At 35.2% G+C, this 24962-nt stretch overlaps 1 protein-coding gene across 5 annotated transcripts in view; it reads right to left on the reverse strand.

Annotated features, from left to right (window-relative positions):
- Nucleotides 1–406: 406 nt before the first annotated feature.
- SMC5 (structural maintenance of chromosomes 5) overlaps nucleotides 407–24962 on the reverse strand; it is a 76913-nt gene continuing 52357 nt past the window's right edge. Inside the window, exons 16-25 of one of the 5 annotated variants that reach the window (XM_058565685.1) lie at nucleotides 23283–23406; nucleotides 22775–22897; nucleotides 10156–10281; nucleotides 7239–7283; nucleotides 6699–6794; nucleotides 6149–6253; nucleotides 5805–5924; nucleotides 4175–4354; nucleotides 3997–4092; nucleotides 407–2829 (exon numbers count right to left, since the gene is read on the reverse strand). In XM_058565685.1, coding sequence (XP_058421668.1) covers nucleotides 2686–2829; nucleotides 3997–4092; nucleotides 4175–4354; nucleotides 5805–5924; nucleotides 6149–6253; nucleotides 6699–6794; nucleotides 7239–7283; nucleotides 10156–10281; nucleotides 22775–22897; nucleotides 23283–23406 — 1159 coding nt within the window. In that variant the 3' untranslated portion in view covers nucleotides 407–2685. The other 4 variants (XM_058565690.1, XM_058565687.1, XM_058565686.1 and 1 more) reach the window with 4 other exon arrangements.

Below are 24962 nucleotides of genomic sequence, written 5' to 3' on the forward strand. Positions count from 1 at the left end.
ACTACCAAGTTGGCCTGACTCAAGAGTACATTTTAAAAAGTTACTTTAGATAGTAGTTTAATGTAAGAAATAAGACAAAAATTGGCTATTGGGAGCGTTTTTAGCAAATCTAGGGTTTTAACGTAAAAATATTTATACTTGCGTTGTAACTTGGCTTCTTTAGATGGTTTAAACCTTTTTTCTTGTGTTTATTGCATGTTTTTATTGTGTTTATAGACTGTAATTTCCCGGCAGGCAGACAAGGGACTAAATTTTCTATTCTTTTGAACACGGACAGACTGCCAAACACTGTTCTGTAAATTTAGGCAGTCAAGAGACTTGTTTTTCAGTAAATCCGAAAACAAAAATGACTCTTAAGAAGGTTCTAAGTATAAAAACAGTTTTCACTTACAATAACACACCAAAAGAATATGAAAATATGCATTTATTACCAACAAAGGAGCATTTCCCACAAAGAGTTTTTTCAATTACACACACATGAAGACACACACAACAGCAGGACAAAATTACGTTTTTCACACACTAACGATTCATACTCCAAAGAAAATAAGCACATGTCCAAAAGACAATTAGAAAGCAGCAAGAAATCTTTCCTTCTACTTTGAACACTAAAAACCCTTTAATAGAGATTCTCTCCTTAGGCAAATCAATGAAGATTTTGTCATTAACAAGACTTGCTTGTCACCTTAAGGTTTTAAATATTTTACTCATCAAATCAGACTTTTACTTGGTTTTTACAATTTGTATGTAATTAAAAATCAATTTTTGCAGAAAATATATAAAGTTTTAAGTGGCTGAGACTACAATGTGCTAGACTTATTATTCTTTTATTACTATGTTAAAATGATACATAATTTATCCTTCACAGCTCAAAATTCAATGTAAAACCAAATACTAACTTTGTCCAGTAGAGAAATAAAAATGTTTATAAACAAGTTATGGAATAATTGTTGGCATGTGTAAACTGAAATGTTACTGAGCATTTTATTTTCAAACACACCTAATCTTCAAGCTTCTTTTTCACATTGATATTCATTTTTCAGAAAGATGACCAGCACAAACTGAGACAATAAACAAACTACACTACAAGCACATATTAGTAAATGTATTTTGGTGGAGAACAAAGTACTAAACAACAAAAAAATCTGGTAACAACAACCATTTACTAACGATACCAAGTTTTTCAATGTTTACATGAGTTCACACTAGTAAAATTATTTTAAAATATTTTCATAGTACATGCATTACACTTAGTTTAAGAGGAGAAGGCTCTTTCTTTCAAAATTTTTATCAAGGAAAAAAATACTCTTTTAAGAGAAGAAGAAAATACCTTGGAGAGAAAATGTCCAAGTGAGAGGAGATAAACTTATGGTTCATTATTTTTTGACCTAATACGAATATAAATTTCAGTGGCTATTTAAGAATATACAAAACCCAAACTGAATGCAATTCTTCAATTTATTCAAACTACCAAGTCAAAAAATAATTTTGTCTTTACCAGCACAGATCGAATCCACTGTTCAAAGACATGTCCTTGGACTAGTCCATTATCTTACAAGATTTATTTTTTAAAAGAATAGAATTTGTTTTGGCACTGTTAATTAGTATAACTCAGAGATAAACAAATGATTTTCTCATCTAATTCTTTCATGCTAAAAGAAAACAGTTAAAACTAGATTTTCTAAGATAATGGGATAGGATCAACACTCTACGGAAGGACCTATAAGCTTAGGTTCTAGAAACATTATGGTTTTAAACAAATCAATGCTTTCCCTCACTCTTTACATTAACACTGCGAAATTTCAAATATAAATCGTAGAAACCAGTATATGAAATCTTAAGAAAAATCTCACTAAAAATAATTATAAAAATGCTTTTAGAAATTTAAGATGTAAAATACAATGGACTTTAAATTAATAAAAAAAAAAACCACACACTTTACAAGGTTATTCTTTAAAAATCCTTGTCACTTGATTTTATTCTCTGTCAATCTTTTGGTTGCATTTTGCATCATTTAGTGGCCACCTTGTGGCATTCAAAGAAGTCCTGCTACCAGTTTTGAACCTCAGTACTTTTTTTTCCTTTGAGATACCAATACAATTATAGTATTAAGTTTCATAAAATTTTTTAAAGGCCCATAAAATTCCATTTCCTAGTGGAGATAAGGTAATCTTTTTTAATAGGAAGAAATGAATAGATTTGTCATAAATTACTATACATTAGACTAGACATTTCCATATCAATTTTTAAAAATTAAATATAACACTGGGAGAAAACTATGATGTAAGCTGTGGAGTCATCTTTAGACTCTAAAAGTAATTAAAGTCACTCTGTGATTAAAGCCCAGGGTTACCATGTCACCTAAATTTCTTGTGATTGAGAACCCTTCCACGGTACCTTTGATTTGAAATAGTAAATACTTTCTAACGTGGGAACCAATGACACGCTGTCAGAATGCTAAGGACTCAGGTTCGACATCGACTGAAGAAGACTTAATTTTTACTACGAGATGATGTTCCACAGAAAGAAGTTATTATGGTTTCCACTCATCAACCCATTTGTATTTAACAGTAGGTTTCCAAAAATAACTGATCTTTTAGCCTTACTGAATCTCCTTTTATTCAGTTGAGCTGTACTTATAAACAGGATTTAACAGAAAAATACCAAAGTTCTTGCCCTTTACTTTTATTGAGAAGGTTGAGTGAATGTAATTCGGCGCCGCCGCCTTTGGAAAGCCTTTAAATTCCATCTATTTGGTTCCAGCATATGAGGACCATTGTAGACAAACAATACCGTCATCTTTTCAGAATAAGGAAGATTTTGCAGGAGCTGTAAGTGTTAAAGCAAACTGTCATATAATGCTGTACATTAGGAAGCAGATTCCAACCTTACATGTGTACAGTCAAATATATTATTTTATTTGTAATATTAATGAGACTCTTATAAAGTTCTCAAACAACTCAATACCTGCCAGACTGTGATCCTTACCTGAATTAGCACACCTGAAGCCTGGCCTAAGTAATCAACATGCCTTGGGAGCCCTCTACATTCACAGGCCAAATGGGATCATATAACTTCTTAGGTCGACCCTGGAGAAAGAGTGTCCTCCAGAATTTTCCTAGGACAGATACTTGCACTCATTTATCCACAAACACTTCTCAAGCAGCTTCTATGGTCAGGCACTGTGACAGACCAGTAGGCTGAAAAGTGTGTAACAGGGAGGTCTGGCTTATAGGCCAAGGTGTTTGGTAAACAGTAGGGTAATTAACAGAGCTGGCTATTCCATAGAGTATCTGCTAGAAAAAGAAGACAGATAGTACTATTTAGTAAAAATGTGAATTTGAGATGGGTTCTCCAATGAAATTTTTCATAAATACTTAAGTTTTTTTCTTTTTAAACTGATTACATTAATAAAACACATCTTTGAGTAATCAGTTTTATAATTTACCCACAGCACAAAATGTAACAAAAGAAAATTTCCCATTGCAATGGTTCTAGTTTATGGAAAATTCTCCATAAAGATAATTCTGTTTTTATCAAAGTTACTCTGTGAATAGAAGATGTTGGGATATTTATGACATCCCCTGGGCCAGGGCAGTGGCAGTGGTAAATAAAGAAGGCCGAGTATGCCTAGACAGGCCTTCCTGGGGAAATGGAGACAGCCGCAGTTCCCGGGTTCGTATTCTTCTGTCATCTTTTAGTGCTGCAAGAGGAGCTTCTCTAGAGGAGAACTATGTGCCAAAAGCAGGAAGGAAATCTCGGTTCTAGAACATAATGCTATGCCTCCTACATTTCTTCCTCTGATAATGAGGTTTCTGATTAAGTATGTCACTGGAACTTGGCCCCTTTAGTAATATAAATATTACTGTAATCTTTTTAGTTCCTTTTTTGGGAGTGTTCCTTCTCATATTTACATATTGGGCCAAAATCTGCTACATGATTAAGCCACAGGGGACTTGTGAGTACATGAGCATTTTTAGGTTACTTAGTACTTACCTTTGGTGTAATAAAGAAGTACTGAGATGTGTTTTCTTTACAAGCAGTATTTACAACCATTTCAAATACTCTTCGTTCATTGATTGGGTCCATTCCCTAAACAATGACAATAATAATGATTACATTTAAATCTATTACAAGATACAATAAAATCCAAGTAAAAGAACAGGCACTATACCTGATTGATTTCGTCGACCACTCTGAATGGACATCTATTAAGCTCCTGAAGTGCCATCAAGTATAACATGGTAGAAACACTTCTTTCACCTCCACTTTGATGATGAGGAGTTAGTTCATGAAGTTGAGTACTACTGCGAAATTTGACTCTAATTCGAATTCCATACTTATCATAGTCTTCCTATAAAACATGTAAAAAGATGACAAAAGGTGACAGTTTTCTCTGGTAATTTCATACTATTAGTTGAAAATAGACTGAACAAATCATGTATAAGAGTAAAGAACTTAAAATTTACTAATATTAGTTTTATCTAAATAGATCCTTGGAGACCCCTAAAGCTTGCAGACAGGAACTGGTTCTTAAATACTTTGTTTCAGTTTATTTGTAAAATAGGGTCAATAAAAGTACCTGCTTTATAGAATGGTTGTGAGGATTAAACAAGATAACCAACTTAAAAGTGCTTTCAGGGCCAGCCTGGTGGCGTAGTGGGTAAGTTCGAGCACTCCGCTTCCGCAGCCTGGGGTTTGTGGGTTCAGATCGCAGGTGCGGACCTACACACAGCTCGTCAAGCCATGCTGTGCCAGCATCCCATATACAAAATAGAGCTGGCACAGATGCCAATCTTCTTCAGCAAAAAAAAAAAAAAAAAAAGCTTGCATAGTGCCTGACACATGGAAAGTATATTGTAAATTAGATTTGTTACTATAATACGTCTCAATTCTAACAAGCCCAAAGACTGTGGAGGTGACAATTACCACGGCAGGGTCTAATATCTTACTAGAACTTAACAATGAAATGATGTTTGCTATCTGTATGTCTCACACTAAGCAGATGAAGTCATGGGGCAAAGTTCTTAAGGGGAGAAAAAGGTGCTACCTTGCTTTTATATTTATGTGTGTAACATACATGCAAAACTGCATTCAAGCTAAAATGCAAAAACGTATAATTGCTGAGCTGTGAAGGAAAAGGATTTTTTATTATCTTCATTTCTTTCTTACTTAAAAAAAACTTAGAGAAAAATTTCAACATACACAAAATTAGAACACTAAAATAAGCTTCATGTATCATCAACTAGTCAACTCGGATCAATACATGACCAATCTTGTTTCATCTATAACTCCACCCACTCCTCTTTACCGATTATTTTAAAGCAAATTCCAGTTCATCTCTCTACACATTTCTTAATGGAAATTTTGTTTTACCCACAACTGCAATGCATGGACTTATAGCTCAAGAAATTAGTAGCAAACTTCCATTCTTGTGAACTCTCAAATTCTTGATCAAAAGGAAACCACTGGTATCAGTTACGTTTGCCAAGTTTGCCAATTTGTTTATGACTCTTCTAACTTGGATAGTGGCAGATTTATAAAGCAATGCATTTGCTCATCACAGCTGAGTAACCATTACTTAGAATGGCTATAAAAAGAGTTAGTAAGGTATTAGTCACTAATCTCAAATATCACCAAAGGGAAAAAAAAAAAGGTGACCCTGATGGAATCCCATAGGTGGTCTTTTCCTTCCTTTGAACACTTTTTTAGTAGGCAAAATTTTCACAAATATAACTTTAGAGTAAATAAACAATTTACATGTACTTTTAGTTTACCAGGAAACATTTAAAATGCAATTTTACCTCATTTTCTGTATGGAGATCAACTTCACCAGCACACTGCATGGAACTAAAAAAATTGCTGAATTTTTCATTAATTTTTTCTACCAGCTCTTTTAGAGGATTAAGCCACCTTTCTTTTACCTGCAAATAAAGGTAATATAAAAACACAATTTAAAAGAAGTATTATTATATTGTGATACAAAACTTTACATAAAACAAATTTAATATCAATATCAATCTGGTCAGGAGAACATATATTGCATTTTTTCTTAGAGGCTTATCATTTCATTTTGCATTATTCTACATTCTCGTATGATTAATGGTAAGCATGTGACAAAAAGAAAGGGTAAAGATTAAACAATTACCTGTGAAATGCTTTCCCTATATTTATCCAGTTCAACTTTCTTTATCTTTAGTTCCTCGGTTAATTGCTCTATTTCTTCTTCTCTTTTTGTGTATTCCTCAACGACCTGGCAGGGAAAAAAATATTTCTTCAAGATAAATCTACCAAAGGATAAAATCACAGGAAGTTTTGCATAATTAAAACATTAACTGAAAATGCCAACTGTGTTGTATTGTTTGTAGGCAATTAATTTATGTTCTTATAACATATAGAAAAATGCCACTTTTTATCCTCGAAAAAAATAGACATTGCAATATTTCAGGTTGCCCAACTATTCTTTTTATAAAGAAAAGGCACGGAACACTGTGTTCCTTAGGAAGAATCTATTTAAAATTCTAATAGATTCAGAATCTGGCATTTAAAGCACATTGTTCCTGCTGTCTAGCTTATTATTACCAAGAGCTCTAGTACAGAGTGGGAGGCAAGTACTGGAGGGAACTGTGTGCACGCATGTGTGTGTGTCTGCATGGGGAGGGTGGTGGTTGCAGTAAGCAATAGGGAAAGAAGCATACTGTAGGATTCAGTCCTGTGAAGCAAGAAGCTCTTGATCTTTCTTCAGTTAATAAAGCATCAATTTCATCCAATGTATTTGGAAGATCTTGGAAAGCCTGAAGAAGAAAAAAATTGTCCATCATTATAGATAGTACCATGAAAACAGTTCAATTAAATAGTTAAAAGAAAAATATTACGCTAAGTAACTACTATGTGTTCAACAGCATGCTAGCACACAACAAGGAATCAAAGGAATTATAAACAGGGTTTTTCGCCTTCAAAAAGCTTACACTTTAAAAGAAAACAAAACGTATACACTTAATAACACTGGATAACACCTTAAGGCAGTGTATTGATGGTGAGTAATAAAACAAGCAGTACATATCACATAGGCTATGGAATTTAAAGAATGGAAGGATCAGTTCATGCTACAGGAGCTACAAGAGAGTTAAGAGGATTCAGAAGCCTAGAATTCATCTCTGGACCTTAAAGCAAATGGCTAGGGAAAAGCAAGGCAGAGGGGAGACAGGAGCTTGGAAAAAAGAATGAGCACTGCATACCATGGGGGGTGAGGAGTTGTGTCCATTTGGAATGGTGGGTACTTGCTGAATTGGTAGAATGGGTCCAGAATATGTGGGGCATTGAAAGAGAGCAAGAAGTTAGAACTTTATACTGTACTTATGAAGAACTACAAAAGCATCCTAAGAATCCAATTACTCTGACGGTGGAATTTCACCACAGACTATCTTCTGAGTCCATGCCATAGAGACAAAACAGATACTTTCCGAGGAGGGGAGGCAAGCAGTACATTGTCTTGCCAGCACAACCTGCAAAGTTCATATACTACAAGGTACAAAACAAATCTTGAAACTCAGAAAAAGATCCTGATACATTACATTAATCTCTTAATCTTATGTCTTTTTTTTTTAACCTTTTAGAAGGCAAATCAACTTCTACAGACCTTCAGATATTTAAGTATATTTTGCTGAATCTGACTTGTCTACTGAGCTTTGAATTCACGTGCCCAACACTTACTTGACTCTCTAACAGCCATCTCAAATTTAAGATAGTGAAACAGAAATCTTCATTTCACCCACCTTCCTCACCAATTTGAACAAACCTGTTTGTCCTCCAATCTTCTCCATCTCGGTAAACAGCAAAATTTAGGGGTTCTCTTACCCTTCACCTCAAATCCATTAGCATGTCCTGCTGGCTCTGTCATTAAAAGACACCTCAAATCTTAAAAATTCTCTCTCTCCAGCGCTTCCACCCTAATCTGTGCCACTATCACCTCTTGCCTGGTCCAGAGCAATAATCTTCTCAATGGTCCCCTTGCTTCCATCCTTGTACCCCTACTTTATTGTCTACAGAGCAGTTAGAGTGCTCTTTTATAAGCTGAAGTTAGTCACATCACTCCTCTGTTTAAAGTCCTTCAATGGATTCCGTCTCAAAATACAACTCCAACTCCTTCTATGGTCTATAAGGCCCTATGTGATCTGCCTTCTGCCTGCCTTTCTGCTTGGATTATAATTTTTCAGCCCCACTGAGATTCCTTCTATTCTGAAACATGCCAAATAAACTTCTGCCTCAAGCGCTCTATATGAGCTGTTTTCTCTGCCTGGAATACTTTCCCCTCAAATCTTCACTTGACTGATTTCCTCCCTTCATTCAGGACTTACCTAAAATAGTATCTTCTCAAAGGGGGCTTCCCTGACACTCTATCCTCTTACCTCGTTTTATTTTTCTTCTTAGTACCTCCTGCTATCTGACATTATCTACTTGCTTTTGTGTGTGTGTGTGTGTGTGTGTGTGAGAGGAGATCAGCCCTGTGCTAACATCTGCCAATCCTCTTCTTTCTTTTCTGAGGAAGACTGGCCCTGGGCTAACATCCGTGCCCATCTTCCTCCACTTTATATGGGACGCCGCCACAGCATGGCTTGCCAAGCAGTGCGTTGGTGCACGCCTGGGATCTGAACTGGCGAACCCTGGGCCGCCGCAGCAGAGCGCACACACTTAACCGCTTGTGCCACCGGGCCGGCCCCAGACATTATCTACTTGCTTTTTGATTTGTTTTTTGTCTGCCCCACCCTCCAGACTAGAATATAAATTTCAGTAGAGAAGGAAATATATCTGTCTTGTTCAATGCCTGATATATAGCAGGTAATCAATACATTTTTAATGAATATATGAATTATCTTCTTTGTTCCTTTCAAAAACAGTACAACTTATCAAGGATAGACACTGTACTAATATTTACTTATTTTATTATAACACAATGTATTTGGGGGAAGTTCTAGTATATTTTTAGAAATACCAGCTCCTCAATTTATCTTACAAACATCTTCTAAATCCCTACTATGTACCCAAACAATCAGATCCATTCTCTGTGGTTTCTGTGCCTGATACCATAGAGTAAAATCCTTGAGGATTTGAAAATTATAATCCAAATTAGTTTTTTTTCCCCAGTTCTATTTATATCTACCCCCATCCCAAGCCTCAGTAGATAGTTGTATGTCACAGCTGCACATCCTTCTAGTTGCTGTATGTGGGACACGGCCTCAGCACGGCCGGAGAAGCGGTGCGTCGCTGCGTGCCCGGGATCCAAACCCGGGCTGCCAGCAGCGGAGCGCAGGCACTTAACCACTGAGCCGGCCCTCTGTTTATATCTTTAGTAAACATTTCATTATCTATTGACATAACATTTCAAATTAAGATAAAAAAAGCTATAGAAATACCAGATATTTAAAAATTCATTTTCTATTCATTTTCTTATTTTATTTTGACATTATTCTGAGTGAGTAGGTATGTTGGGCAAGGTATTATCCCTACTTGTCAGATAAAGGTGAGGGTCACAGGGCTATATAACTAATGGTGGAACTTGGACAAAAGGGTAGCATCTCCTCATCTTACTAAGCGAAGATATGTCAGCATAGAAAACATAATGGAAAGAAGGAAAGGCTCTTTTCTCCTTTCCTTACCAACAGATGTTAGCCTGAAAGATTCAGCTCCCTAAATAAACACCCTAATTTCCAGGAAAACATTTTCATTTTGCCTTTTTTTTCCTACATATCACCTCTATTTACTGTTTCTTATATAACAATTACTGGTGCTGTATTTCCATGAAAAACTACACCCCATCTCTTGACCCTATCCCTTAAAAGTAGCCTGGGGAAAAAAGCCTTTCACTGGAAGAATAAATGTTATAGTACTAATGATTCTGCAAGATGATACCCATGTTTGAATAACTTGAGTATTGGGCAAAGACTGATTGGTGCCCAAGTCTGAGTATAGTAGAGAAAATCCATTAAGCAAAATTACTGTACATACACACTCAGTTTAAAAATGGGAAAAAAAATCCCATAGGTTTTATGGAACATCATGTCTCTCATGGCCCATTACAATGTCTAACACACTTTAAGCTTAAAAATAATGTGTTAAATACACTAACTTATAGCATTATATACTTTTTATACTTACTGTCTGATATTCTTGAGGAACGGTCTGCTCTGCACCCAGGTTACATACTTGCCTAGCTCTCTTCATAAGTTCTTTGCATTTCTGCAATAATCTCTGTCTATTTTCATCCAACTCAATGAAATGTTGCTATTACAAGAAAAAGAAATATTTTGAAAATTTGTATGTTTACTGTTAAATCAGAGGGCTATTTTATTAAACCACCACATTATCAAATAAATTACTGAATTTTGAAAGTGATAAGAAAATCATCTCAAAACCATGTTTCAAAACATGACTTTTTTTACTGTGAAGGTCAAATTTGAACTTAAACTTTATATCTGCACATTAATAATATGGCATTTCTCTGGTCCATAAAAGCTCTAAAATCTAAATTTAATTGCCTTTTTCTGCAACAGTTTATCTTAGCGATATATAATTATACTCTAATAAAATTTGAAATACACAGTAGGTAGGCTTCCTATCAGAAAATTCAGCACTCAAATATAAGTAGAACCTTTAAATAGTGTTTGATAGTTTTCCAAACTATCAGTTGGTTATCATTTATTCATGGACCCATTCACTCTTTCACCAAATAATTACCGAGAACCTATTAAATGTATCTTATTATGCATTGAGTATAGAAAGGTGAATAAGGAGAAAGACATATAAAATCATTATTATAAAACAAACAGCTACTATTTACTGAAAGCTATGTGCTAGGTGCTTCATACACATTATTTCCTATTTCTCACAACATTGTACAGTAATATTATCCTCATTTTGCACATAAAAAAAAAGGGTTGGAGGAATTAAAGCAACTTGTCCAAGCTCACACATTTAGTTGGAGGCTGTCAGTATTCACATCTGGGCCTGCTCATAGAACTCATGCGCTTTTCATTATAGCATGATGCCTCTCAGTGCACGAGGACTAGACAGAGTAAAGCAAAGAGAGTACGTGTGTGGTGGGGGCAGAGGATGCAGGAAGGTGAGTGGCCACAGAAGCTATGACAAGTGAATGGTCTTAAAGGACAAGTAAGAAACTACTAAAGAGGAGGCAGCAGAAGGCATTCCCAGAATAGGTGATTACAAATGTGAAGGCATGGAAGCCTCACAGACCCGCTTATTTAGGGAACAAGAAACCTAACATGGTTGGAGGAGAGGGAAGGACATAAAAGATCTAAGCGGCAAGGTGGGCAGAAGCCAGATGGCAAAAGTTCCACGTGTGATAAGGAGGGCGTCATGGAACGCCTTCTGTGGGCCAAGCACTGTTATAACCACTATCCCATATGTTAATTAATCAAATCATCATTATGATCCTAAAGAAATGTATTATCTCCTTTTTCAGTTGTCGCTCAGAGATATTAAGAAACTTGCTCAAGGTTATGGAACTAGCAGGTGAGCAAGCTCCTGAGAAAGAAAATAGGTCTAGCTTGCTCTTTCCATTAAACCTCAAACTTCAGTCTGCACAGAAAAATACCTGGTTGGGGGGGTAGTGAGGATTCTTAAATCAGTAGTGATGCCCAACCACATGCCAGATCTATACGTTTGAGACCTCTGGGGCTGAGGCCTGGATATCTGTATTATTAACAAGGTCCTCAGGTGATTTTTATGCATACAAGTTTAATAGCAAACACACCAAACTAAGGCAAGAGTTATGAAAAGTAAAAGGATAATGTATTAGACTGAACTTAAAATACAAGCAAGCCCTTATACTTATCACTTAGTACTACGGTCTTCTTGAACGAATTCCTCAGTCCCTACACCCTGAGAGAAATGAAAGCAAGTGTTAAAGACTCCCAGTCACCCTTACTCTGCTTGCTAGGGCCCGTCATACTCAGGCAAATGTACAACACGGGACAGCTGGATAGAAACTAACACTCCTAAGTCTTCTATTCCTGCTTCCTATTCCTCTGGACCTTGCTATAATGAAGTATTAGAACACCTGCTGAGTATCAACTCAACAAATATTGAGTTAAATATTTGGGGCTCTGGGCTTAGAGGGACAAAACCTCATTGAATAGTTTCCTTCCAGTTGGTGGCATATGTCTAATAAAATCCTTATCAAAGAAAATGTTCTTTCTATACACACGTTTGTGACATACCTCTTCACATAGCACCTGCTTCCCCCCCACCACTCTGAAACCACAATTCTTGCTGAGCTTTTTTGGGGGGGGTGGGAGTGACGAGTGGAAAGAAAGGGAATATACAATTATATAAGATAATGTTGTAAATCCAGGCTAGTAAAAAAGGCTTTATTTACATTTCTGCTTAGAGTCTAGCCTTTAACAGGTAAGACAATAGAAACATTTCATCTGTTGAAGATATAAGGGGAGAAAAGGACCGATTTACAAAATATCCTCCACCAACATCTCAGAAAAGATTACTTTGTAGATATATATTCTGAAAGAAATTAGTAAGTATTATCTTTTCTCTAAAATTCCTTTTGAGAAAGTTCAGTTGTCATTAAAGGTGTATAGAAATACCTTGACATTAAACAAGGAAAAGCTTCTCTAAGAGGGCCCTCTAGTGGGAGAAATCAGAACTGTTCACAAAATTTGTTATTAAATAGCATACTGCACATAAAATTATTTAACACAGTATTGTATTTAACAATTTATTAAAATGAGTAAAAAAATGAAAACCATTTTCTGTATGAAAGGAATTAAACTAAGTTCTAGGTAGCAAGAACTTTTACTAAAACACTAGTTGTAAATTAAAACATTTCTTCCTCAATTTTCCTTCAATACATATACAAGCATTAAATTTCATTCCAACGTAACTGATTTCAAATTCAAATGTCAATTATAAGTTTTAGTACATATCAGACAGAATACATATTTTAGAAATATGAAAAGTATTTTGTCATCCTTTTGTTAAAATGTTAACTTGAAATTTTGTCAAATTTGAAATTTAGAAATCAGTGGTCTTAACTGACTTTTTAATATATAAGATACAAAGTTCTATTCCAATCTAATAGTAAATAATGAAGTAATGGCAATAATACTACTTACTTGTTAAACGATTTTTCCCCCCAAAATATATATATCTCCTTTAAGTAAAAAAAAAAAGGTCTCCTCTGAAATTCAGTTCTTTTTTGTGGGAGAGCGGTGAGCAGGTATGTAGAGGAGAGAATATTAAATGAAAGCACAGAATTTCTAAATTTAGTACTAGGATAAACAAATTTAACAATTTCCAATTCTTATAACTAATATTAATCCTGATGTAAATCTATATTTTTTAAGGAAACACTGGCTTCATGCTAGGCAGGACAGTAAGCATCTTGATATGTATATTATTAAATTCAATATCACAATATCCTTGCAAGTTAGGGATATCATAAGACCTATGACTGAAGATAATAGGCTTGGAGTGGTTAGGAAAGCTGCCCAAGGTCAAAAACCAAGTAACAGGTATATATATCTATATGTCCACCTCCACATCTAGATTCACATGCAGTCAGCTTACTAACTTGTCCTAAAAATATTCCAGAAGGTAGTGACATAATTACCAAACAGGCCACAACTATTTGCCTTTCTCTGGTGATGCTGTGTAGGTCTGGAACCCTGTTGCCCTCTTTTGCCTTCCAACAACTTGAGGAAGTATCCAACTCCACGGTGGTTAGCTATCCCTAACTTCCCTCATGGATACAACCCCATGACATTTTGTGTCAATCTTCTTTTGTGAACTTGTTTTCATGATCAGGGTAAAGGACAAAACCCGAAGTGGTAGTAACGGTTCCTTAGTGCAACCTGCCCTGTGTTCAAAGGGACAAGCGCGCGCGCACACACACACACACACACACAGGATTTCTCTGTTTCAAATGAAGTAGGACAGCAAGAAGAATAGATAAGAGCAAGTATGGGTAAATGACAGCAAACATGAGAAGAAAGAGAGCAAATAAAAGAGAAAGTGAACTACCAAACACCTACTCTACTATACATTCTTTCACTCATCATTCTTGACTATTTAGAATGTGTGGTTACTGACTGTGGTCAGTCAACAACAAATATATATCAAGTACACAGTGCAAGAAATAAAAGAACCTTACAAAAGGGTTGGTAAAACAATTATAAATAAAAAGCATTTAATAACTTTCAGATCAACATGAAAAAGGGAAACAGAATGGTGCAAAATATTGCTAAGGAAATGCAAAATAAAGTCAGGGATACCATCAAGAAAGAGTAGTATGGAAAAACTGTCACGGGTGTGTGTGTGTGTGTGTGTGTGTGTGTGTGTGTTAGGAGGCTGAGAACCGATTGGGTATTATTTCCAGGTAACAAAATCTAGAGGGACAAGTAGCTAATCAGAGATTATTTCTCTAGTCAGTATAATGTGGCCGTCTTCGTAAAAAATTAGTGACTCAAAAGATTGAAAACAAAACCTACTCCCAAGAACTTTCCTATTATTCAGAGTAGTCAGCTCAACTCAAAATATTAATATTTCTGGTACTACTAACAAAATGGATGAGAGAATGCTCTGTTGGTTTGCCTAATCTTAATACATCTATGTGAACTAAGCTGTTGGAAGAGCATCTCTCACTACGTCAAGAATGAGCTGAAGTTTGGAAGAGTGCTTACTCCAAAGCCATCATGATTTCATGATACTTCTGTAAACATGACACAAACCCATAATTTTCTTAAGTTCTCATTAACACTTAATTCAAAAATAAAACTTCAGGCACCAAGATCAAACATTGTATTATATGACTGGACTTAAAGCTCCATATAGTATCTGTAGGATGGGTCAATTTCTTCACAAAATCTCTTCTATAATACCATTTCCTATACCAAACAACCAGGTTCACGGGCTCTGCAATTATTTACCAATAAAACACATGATGAGCAGATGACTCCCCTACACTCCCATGAAATAAACACTGATGAAGCTCTCCTTTGGTAGCTAGTTCCACATCCAGCTCTCCCTTACCCCTCAGTTTGCGTACTATCTTTGGTTTCTTTCTGCTTGATCCCTTCTACATATTTAGAACGACTACTGCTACTCCTACTGCCTTCCTCGCTCCCTCCCTTCTTTTTGGTGGGGAGGGAAGAAGGAAGGAACTTTCCCATCTTCCAAGCCTCTGGCTTTTGCTCATAGTGAACTAATCAATCCTAGCATATCAAACCTGACCTTCAGCTCCCTGTGGGTAGGTGTAGCTGTACTGGCATACTCTAAGATGCTTATCTGCTAGCAACATTCTTGTTTTTTCCAATTTCTTCTAGCCATACGCTTTTCCAGGAAGCCAGAGTTTGAAGAAGCTGGATTCAGAATAATGAAGCTGCTATTCTACTCTGATTTAATCTTTCCATTCATCTCTGTAGTCCTATATTTCCTAAAACCTATCCTCTAAGGACTCTTTCCACAAAAAGATATTACTATAGTTCACTTTTATACAACAGGTATGTTTCTGAAAAGTTAAATGTAAAGTGAATCACGTATCAACCACTGCCAGAGAGTAGTAGACTGGGGAAGTAGAAGAACAGATGGGGAAGGGTACAAGGGGACTCTGAATACATGAAAAGTTTTAAAAATCTGCAACAAATATGCCACAGTGTTACATTTGTTAAACAGGGATAGTGGACACATGGATGTTATGTTACTCTTTCTATTCTTATATATGTTTAGAATTTCATACCTGAAAATGTTGGAAAAAAGACTTCAGTGAAAAAAATGATAAAATCCTAATGTTTTTTTCAGTTTTTTCAGCTCTGAAGTGTAACTGATGAATAAATTGCACATATTTGAAGTGTACAATTTGATGAGTTTTGACAAATATATACACCAGTGAAACCATCATCACCAAGATAATGAACATACCTATCACCTTCAAAAGCTCTGTACCCCTCTGTAATCCAACCCACCATACCCTCCCTAGGCAACCACTGACTTATTTCTGTCACTAGGCATTCTGCATTTTGTAGAATTTCATATAAATGGAATCACATAGTTTTTTGGTCTGGCTTCTTTCACTCAGCATAACTGAGAGTCATCATGTTGTGTATATCAGTAATTCATTCCTTTTTATGGCTATTATTCCATTGTGTGGCTATACCATAATTTATTTACCCATTTAACTGTTGCTAGACATTTGTTTCCAGTTTTTAGCTATTACAAAGAAAGTTGCTACACATTTGTGTACCACTGTTGCGTGGACATACACTTTCATTTCTCTTAGGTATACTAGGAGATGAATGGCTGGATAATATGGTAGGTATATGTTTAACATTTAAAAATATCTCAAATGGTTTTCCAAAGTAGTTATTCACTTAAAATCTTTACCAGTAACGTATGTGAGTTCCAGTTGCTTTATATCCTTACCATCACTGTGGTACGGTCATTCTAGTGGGTCTGTGGTGGTAGCTCATTACAGCTTTAATTCACATTTCCCTACTAAATAATAAGATTGGGCATCTTTTCAAGGGCTTATTTGCTATCTGTATACTTTCTTTAATGAAGAGTATGTTTAAATCTTTTGCCCATTTTTCGACTGGGTTGTTTGTCTTCTTTGTATTGATAGTCTTAAGAGTTCTTTTTATAGTATCCATCAGAGGTCAGCAAACTTTTTCTATACAAGGCCAGTAAGTAAAAATTTTAGGTTTTGAGGGCCACATTCAGTCTGTCACATATGCTTCTTCTTCTTTCTTAACTCTTTAAAAATGCAAAAACTCTTCGTAGCTTGCAGGGACTTTACATAAACAGACCTTAGGCTAGATTTGGTCCACAGTAATAGCCCTTCACTTAGATACATGTCCTCTGCCTGGTGTACGTTCCGCAAATATATTCTCCCAGTTTGTAGTCTGCCTTTTCTTAAGAGTTTTCTATTGAAGAGTAAAAGTTTATAATTTTGATTAAGTACAACTTCTGATTTCTTTTCCCTTATAATTCATGCTTTTTGTGTTCTATTTATTCTATTTTGCCAAAACCAAGGTCACTAAGACTTTCTCCAAGAAGTTTTATAGCTTTAGTTCTTACATTTAAGTCTATGACCCATTTAATTGTATATGAGGTAAGGATTGTGGTTCATTTTTTGAATATGACTATCCAATAGTCTCGGCACTACTTGTTAGACTGGACCAAAGAACAAAGCAATAAATAAAAAACAGTAACAAATATGGCAGACTATTCTTTCTCCATTGAATTGCCTTGGAATCTTTGCCAAAAAACGATTGTATACGCGTGAATCTATTTCTGGATTCTCCATTCTGTTCCACTGATCCATGTATGTCTAATTCTACACCAATACAATGATGTCATTATTGTAGCTTATTATAATAAGTCTTAAAATTAGGTATTGTGAGTCATCCAATTTGCTCTTTTTCAAAGTTCTTCTAACTCCATTGCATTTTAGAATAAGCTCATCAATTTCTAAAAACTAAAAACCCTGCTGGGAATTTTATTGAATCTATAGATTTGGGGAAGAATTGACATTTTAACAAATCCTGCTATCTTTGCTCCATGAACATAATCAATCTCTCCATTTACTTAAGTCTCATCTTAATTTCTTTCAGTAAAGTTTTGTGGTTTCCAGTGTACAGGTCTTATAAATTTATCCCTATTTCATATTTTTGATGCTGTTGTACACAGTATTGTTTTTAAATATGAATTTCCAATTGTTCATTGCTAACTGATGGAGTCACAACGGAGTTTTGTATATTGAACTTGTATCCTGCAACCTTGCTAAATTCACCGATAGCTCCAGTAGCATTTTTCTAGGTTCCTTTAGATTTTCCATAGAAATGATCATGTTTGTCTGAAAAAGATAAGTTTCTTCTTCCTTTTCAATCTGAAAGCCTTTTCTTGCCTTATTGCACTGGCTAGAGCCTCCAGTACAATGTGGAATAGAACTGGTGAGAGTGAGCATTTCCTTGTTTCGAATCATCAGGGGAAAGCTTTCAGTCTTTCCCCACTGAGTATGGAGCTGTTGGTTTTTGGCACATGCCCTTTATCAGGTGGATGAAGTTTCCCTCTATTCCTACATGTAGGTTTTTTTTCCTTGGTGAGGGAGAATGGCCCTGAACTAACTAACATGTTGCCAATCTTTCCTCTTTCTGCTGTGGAAGATTGGCCCTGAGCTAACATCTGTGCCCATCTTCCTCCACTTTGTATGTGGGATGCGGCCACAGCATGGCTTGATGAGTGGTGCGTAGGTCTGCATCTGGGATCCCAACCTGCGAGCCCTGGGCCACTGAAGCCAAGCGTGCCAACTTAACCACTACGCTATCAGGCTGGCTCCGTCTAGATGCAGTTTTTTATCATAAAAGGATGCTGGATTTTTGTCAAATGCTTTTTCTGTATATATTGAAATGATCACTTGGTTTTTCTTTAGTTGTTCATATGGTAAATTACACTGATAAATTTCCAAATGTTAAATCAATCTCGTATTTCTGGGATAAACTTACTTGGTTAGGATGTATTACTCTTTTATATATTGTTGGATTTGATTTGCTAACATTTTATTAAGAATTTTTACACCTATGTTCATGAGATATCTTGGTCTGTAGTTTCCTTACTTGTCCTTGTCTGGTTTTGATATGGGGTTAATGCTGGCCACATACAACATGTCAAGAAGTATTCCCCTCCTCTTCACCTTTTGAAGACTTTGGGTAGAACTGGTACTAATTCTTCCTTTAAATGCTTGGTAAAATTCACCAGTGAAGTCTCTGGCCCTGGAGTTTTCTTTGTGGGAAGGTTTTTAACTACAAATTTAATCTCTTTTGTAAATATAGGGCTATCTCTTTTTCAATGACCTTTGGTAGTTTGTATCTTTTAAGGAAGTTTTCCATTTCATCTAAATTTTTAAGTTTATTGCCATAAAGTTGTTCATTGTATTCTCATTATCAAGCTTAAAAACATTGTCAATAAACTCTAATATTATCAAATATTGAGTCAATATTCAAATTTCCATTTCTTTGATTTGTTTTTTTTTTTACAGTTGCTTTGTTTAAATCAGGATCAAAATAATGCCCACACATTGTATCTGGCTAATATGTTTTATAAGTCCATTTTAACTTATAGGTTTCCTCTCCCTTTTTTCCTTTATCTTAGATATTATACTGTCCAATAAAGTAAGCACAAGTCATATGTGGTACTAAGCATTTAAAATGTGGCTACTGTGACTGAGAAACTAAATTTTTAATTTTATTTCATTTAAATTAATTTAAAATTAAAAATCAATACTCACTTCACTTATTAGAAAATGTTTAGAATAACTTGGGCATGTGAACTTACTTTTTCAACTGTTAAGTTTTATAAAATCAAAATAGGGATCAAATATTTCTGATTAAAATTTATCATCTGAATTGAGATGTGTTGTAAGAATAAAATACAGTATTCTGAAGACTTAGCATGAAAAAAAGATGTAAAATGTCTCTATTTTTCAATACTGATCACATGTTGAAATAGTATTTTAATATACTGAATTAATATTGTAATTAATTTCACGTATTTCTTTTTACTTTTTAAAGTCTGGTCACTAGAAAGTTTATAACTACATATATAGCTTGCATTATATTTCTATTGGACAGCACTGAAGTAAATGATTTGTTTTATATAGTTCCTCACATTCTAGATTTTGCTGATTATACCCCTATGGTATCATTTTGTATATTTTTCGGTCTCCTGTATTTCCTGTACACTAGTAGTTTTAGAGCCGTGGTTCTGAAATGGGGGGAAGTTTGCTCCCCAGGGTACATCTGGCAATGTCTGGAAACATTTTTGGTTGTCACAACTAGGATGGGGAGGATGGTATACTACTAGTGTCTAGCAAGTAGAGGCCAGGGATGCTGCTAAACATTCTACAATGCAAAGGACAGCCTCCCACCCCCCAAAAGAATTAGCCAGTGCAAAATGTTAATAGGGTTGAGGTTGAGAAACCTTGTTCTAGAGGCTTAATCACATTGAAATTTGATTTTTTTTTCACAAGATTATTTCATAGGTGGTATTATGTCCTTCCATCCAGGATACACATAAATATCTGGCTATCTTTTTGTGATGTCAGCAGCTAATGTGATCCACTGATTCCTTAGCTCCTATAAAGTGGTGATATTCTAATGCAACAATTCCTGCATTTATTATCTGAAATACTTCTGTAAAGAGAAATTTCCCGTCTTCATTTATTTGTTTATCCTAAATAATAGTTCACATAGGAAAGTCAGGATAAATGCTGGATTCTTTCCTTGCCATTTTTCAAAATAATGAGCTGGTTCTCTAATATCCTCCAAAGGTGACCAATATTATTATTTTCTTAGGTATTATTATGAATTCATAGATTTAGATATTTTTGATTGATATTTTGGGTCTTTTTGACCCAAAAATGATTGCTTGTGTTCATTGTCCTTTTATTTTAAACCTTTCTGAATCTCTTTCTTTTAGATGTACCTCTTATATTCCGCATAATATTGGAATTTACTTCAAAAAAATCTTTTTATAAAACATGAATTATATCCATTACATTTAATGATATGATTGATGTTTGACCTTAGTTCTGCCATTGTTTTATGTTACATTTATTTTTGTGCCATATACATATATAAATCAAACATCTAATCTTTAGTGATATGATCTATTTTATTGTCCTCCTCTCCTTTTCTTCCTATACCTTTTGGTACTTAGGAAAGCTTATATTTTTATTCAAAATATGATTTTGATGCAAATACCTTATATAATGTCCTTATGTCCTTAATATCTTTTTTGAGATACTGTCTGTTGGTTCCCCACTATAAATACAATATTGAAATTCTTTCTCATTTCTCTCTCCCGAAACATCTAGTTTGAAGTAATATCCCTTTATTTCCTGATAATACCTATAGGACAATCAGCAAGTATATTCTATTTTACTTTTGTCATCTCCCTTCTCCCATTTTTAGTGTTGTGTTTAGCTACACTGTCAGCCTTATAACATATAATACATATTTTACAGTCTCCTTAGTCTATCATGTAGTTCTAGTTCTCCTCAGTGAGCAGCTTTGTTCTGCAAAGTAGTTTCAGTTGGTCTGAGTTCACAGGGCCTGGACCACCCAGCACCATCTCACCTTTCTGGAATCTACAAAGTCACTTAGTTTCAGCTGCTCTAATATTGGTCTGCTGAACTTTCTACACCTAGCAGAGCCTCCTTCCTTTAGAGCTGAGTACCTGTTGGTGACTTGATTTTCAGGTTCTCTGAGCCTTCCCTCTGCTTCTTACCACATACTTACTGACACCATGCCAGTCTTGATGCTGCTGCTGATTTGCTCTTACCCACTTGCATTTTGGAGTTCACAGGTATTGTATAATAAAGAATTTGACTGGCCTTTGACCCTGGGTCTTGGGAGGGACACTCTAAAACCCTAGGAATGTTCTGAATGATAGAAGTGTCTTTGTTATTCACGAGCCCTTTGAATCAAACCTGAGTTTAAGTGGATGGGGGTTGGCCATGCCAGAAAGACAAATCGTGGGATTAAGAGGGTTGGCTCTTTGAGTCATATGATTATCAGCCCAATCTCTTGATTTCCAGGGAAGGGGGCCGAGACTGAGTTCAACCACAAGGCCAATGATTCAATCAATCATGCCCAGGTAATGCAACCCCAGTAAAAACCCTGAACACAGAAGCTCGGTAGAGCTTCCTGATTAGTGAAGACATCGATGTGCCAGGAGGGTGATGTGCCCTGATTTTATGGGAAAAGGGTATAGAGACTCCATGTTCAGGACCCTTGCAGACTTTGTCCTGTGTGTCTGTTCATTTGACTAGTAATGATTTTTATCTTTATAATAAAACTGTAATTGTTAAGTAAAGTGTTTTCTTGAGTTCTGTGAGTCATTCTAGTGAATGACTGAACCTGACAGGGTCAAGGGAATCCTCAAATTTGTAGCCAGCTGGTCAGAAGTACAGGTAGCCTGGGGACCCATAAACTTGAGGCTGGCATCTGAAGTAAGGGCAGTCTTGTTGGGGACTGTGCCCTTAACTTGTACAGTCTGATGCTAACCCTGGGTGATTAGTGTGAGATTATACTGCAGTACAACAATTGGGATACCTTGAAACTTAGTTTTCTTGTATATGTTGTCCAGCGGTTTGTTGTTGTTGTGTTATCCTAGTTGCTCTGCTATTTTGGTGAAAGGATTTGGAAGATTCAAAAACTATGCCACTGTCACTAACATATTTTTGCCAGTTCTTCTTTGGGATTTACGTTAACTTAGTATAGCATGTTTCCCACCTCTGTACACTATTTCAATATTTATCATCATTTCACAGATAATAACAGAAGATTAAATTGCCAAGATTACACGCTAAGGCCACTGCTAGTGTGGATAAGAACTCATCTTCAGTTTATTCTATGGGATGTACAAACTGCAATTAAAAGCTACTAGTTGCTGCTTGGTAACAGTAATGACTATAATTTATATGGGTTAAGAAAGCAGAGAGAAGATTTTAGTTTTCAAGGGACTAAACCAGATACTCTGATTTCTCTTTTTTGATTACCACCCCTCCCCAATCAAATAACATAAAATGCATAGTACAAAGTGTTTCAAATATTGCTTCCTCATCAGCAGCATACATTAAACTTGTCAATTAAAGAACATACAACAAACTGCATATTGCAAATGATGATGTATGTTTTCAAACTGGTCTGAGGCTGTAACTCCAAAATAAACAAAAGAAAAAACTTACCTCTGTGAGACGTAGTTGTGACGAAGCAGCCATATAATCTGATTCTAATTTGTTCTTCTCGGAGATAACTGTAGTATTTTGAAGAATTAAATTTACTTTTTGTATATGCAAAGAAGTACAAATCTAGGAACAAAAACCCCTAAGAGTTTAATTTGTTTTACACCAAAAAAATATTAGTTTCTTTTTAAAAAATGAAATTATAAACCATGAAAAAAATCACGTTTTTCTAATGTGATTGATACTTCTTTCAAATAGTTCTTTTCATAAAGATTTCTTATAAGAGAGTTTTTAAAAGTTTTCCTATTGATTCCTATTTATTCCTATGATTTAATCAATCATCTGGAATAAAATAATTTAGCTTAATGAGTGCTTTTAACCAGCTTATTGACCTATAATGAGAAATGTCAAACAACAGAGCAAGCTGAAATTGTTAAAAATGTCTTGCTAAGATTTTACTATCTTATCTACCTGCTATAAAAAAATGACTAAAATTACAAAAATGCCTTACCTTTATCAGGTTTGTTAATTCGGTAACAAGTTTTGCTTTCTGAACATTTATTTCCTTGATTTTGGTACTTGCTTTTCGCTCTTCCTCTTCAAGGTTGCAAGTATCCTGTTCCATCAGCTTTAAACTGTATAAAACACATAATGATGGAGAAATCGGAGTTAAACACAAGGATTGAGCCCAAATCCTTAGGTCCTCTGCTGTTTTATGGGCTATTTAGTAATACCACTCAGATGTATAAACTGCTAGCTGCTAGATTAAACAATCATTTTACGCAACCAGTCAGGATCAAAAAGTATTTGTTGAGATATATTATGTGGCCAGCATAGTCTAGGTAATGCTAATGGTATAGGATCTTGAGTCAGAAAGATGGATTTGAATTTCCTCTTTGCCACTAATGAGCAGTATAACCAGAGAAGTTACTCTTCTGAGCTTCAATTTCCTCATCTGTAAATTGGAAATAATACCAGTACTACTTCTCCTATAAGGCTGTGGTGAAGATTAAAAAAAGGGAAAATATATAACACACTTAGGTATAGTGCCTGGCCCATAACTGATTAATAAATATTAGTTGTTACTGTTGTTATTAACATTGTTTATAAACATAGTCCCTTCCCTTAAGGAGCTTAACTGGGGAGATTTGATTAATAGGTAAAAAAAAAAAAAATAATGAAAAGACAATACAACAATCCTAAAAGTTAATACTTTGTGCTTTACTTTAAGATGAAGAAATTAAGGCTCAGAAGTTAATTGAGTTACCCAAGATCACAGATATTAAGTGGTAAGATGTCTTTGACACCAAAGTCCAAGTTCTTTCCACTATACCATGTTGCCTCCAGTGAAGAAGCAAGAACAAAGGATGGAAGCAATAATAAATAAGAATGAACAAGTTAGTGAATACTGTAGAGTGGCCTGAATAGCATATGGAAGAGAGTTAGGGTGGCTAGGGAGATAATATAGAATGGATAGAGCAAAACAAGATTTTGAAAAACTTGAAAGCCAATCTAAGGGAAAGTAGTGCTTAATTAAATTTCATGTAGTAACAGTAGGAAGCCACAACAATATTCTTGAATGGGGTAGGAACACAAAAAGATAAATTTAACAAGTCTTCTGGATGCACTGAATAGAGAGGAGACTAGTCGAGGAGAGATCACTAACCAGGTCACCACTGCAGTATTCCAAAGTGAGTAACAGCAGGCATGAGAGAGCAGGCTGGTAATGGGCATGAAAGGTCATTTTACTAGAAAAATCAATATTACGATACGAGGAGAAAGTTTACTTTTAGACAATGGGTCCAATATAGCAGTCAAGCAGTAAAGGTTAAGTGTCTTGTAGATGACTAAAGAGAGAAATGAAGTGAAGGGTTAAAGTTGTAAAAAGGCTTAAAGTTGAAAAAATTCTAGGCAGCTAGACTAAACAGATATAGCTTGCTTTAAGCAACCAAGGTACATTATTAACTTTTTAAATAATAAAGTTAATGGCAATTGTTTGCTTTAAAAGACAGTAAAGAACACATTTTCTTAATGCATTTCAAATATAATTCAACTTATGAATGTGTTTAGAAATACATACTATATATATTAGGTCAAGGTACACTTACACCCTACTCAAGGCAATGAGCTGTTTTTTATTATTAAAGACTGATTATGTCATTAACGTCTTTATTCTACAAGAAAGAAGCAT

This window comes from Diceros bicornis, chromosome 22 (assembly GCF_020826845.1).
Source record: "Diceros bicornis minor isolate mBicDic1 chromosome 22, mDicBic1.mat.cur, whole genome shotgun sequence".
NCBI lineage: Eukaryota > Metazoa > Chordata > Mammalia > Perissodactyla > Rhinocerotidae > Diceros > Diceros bicornis.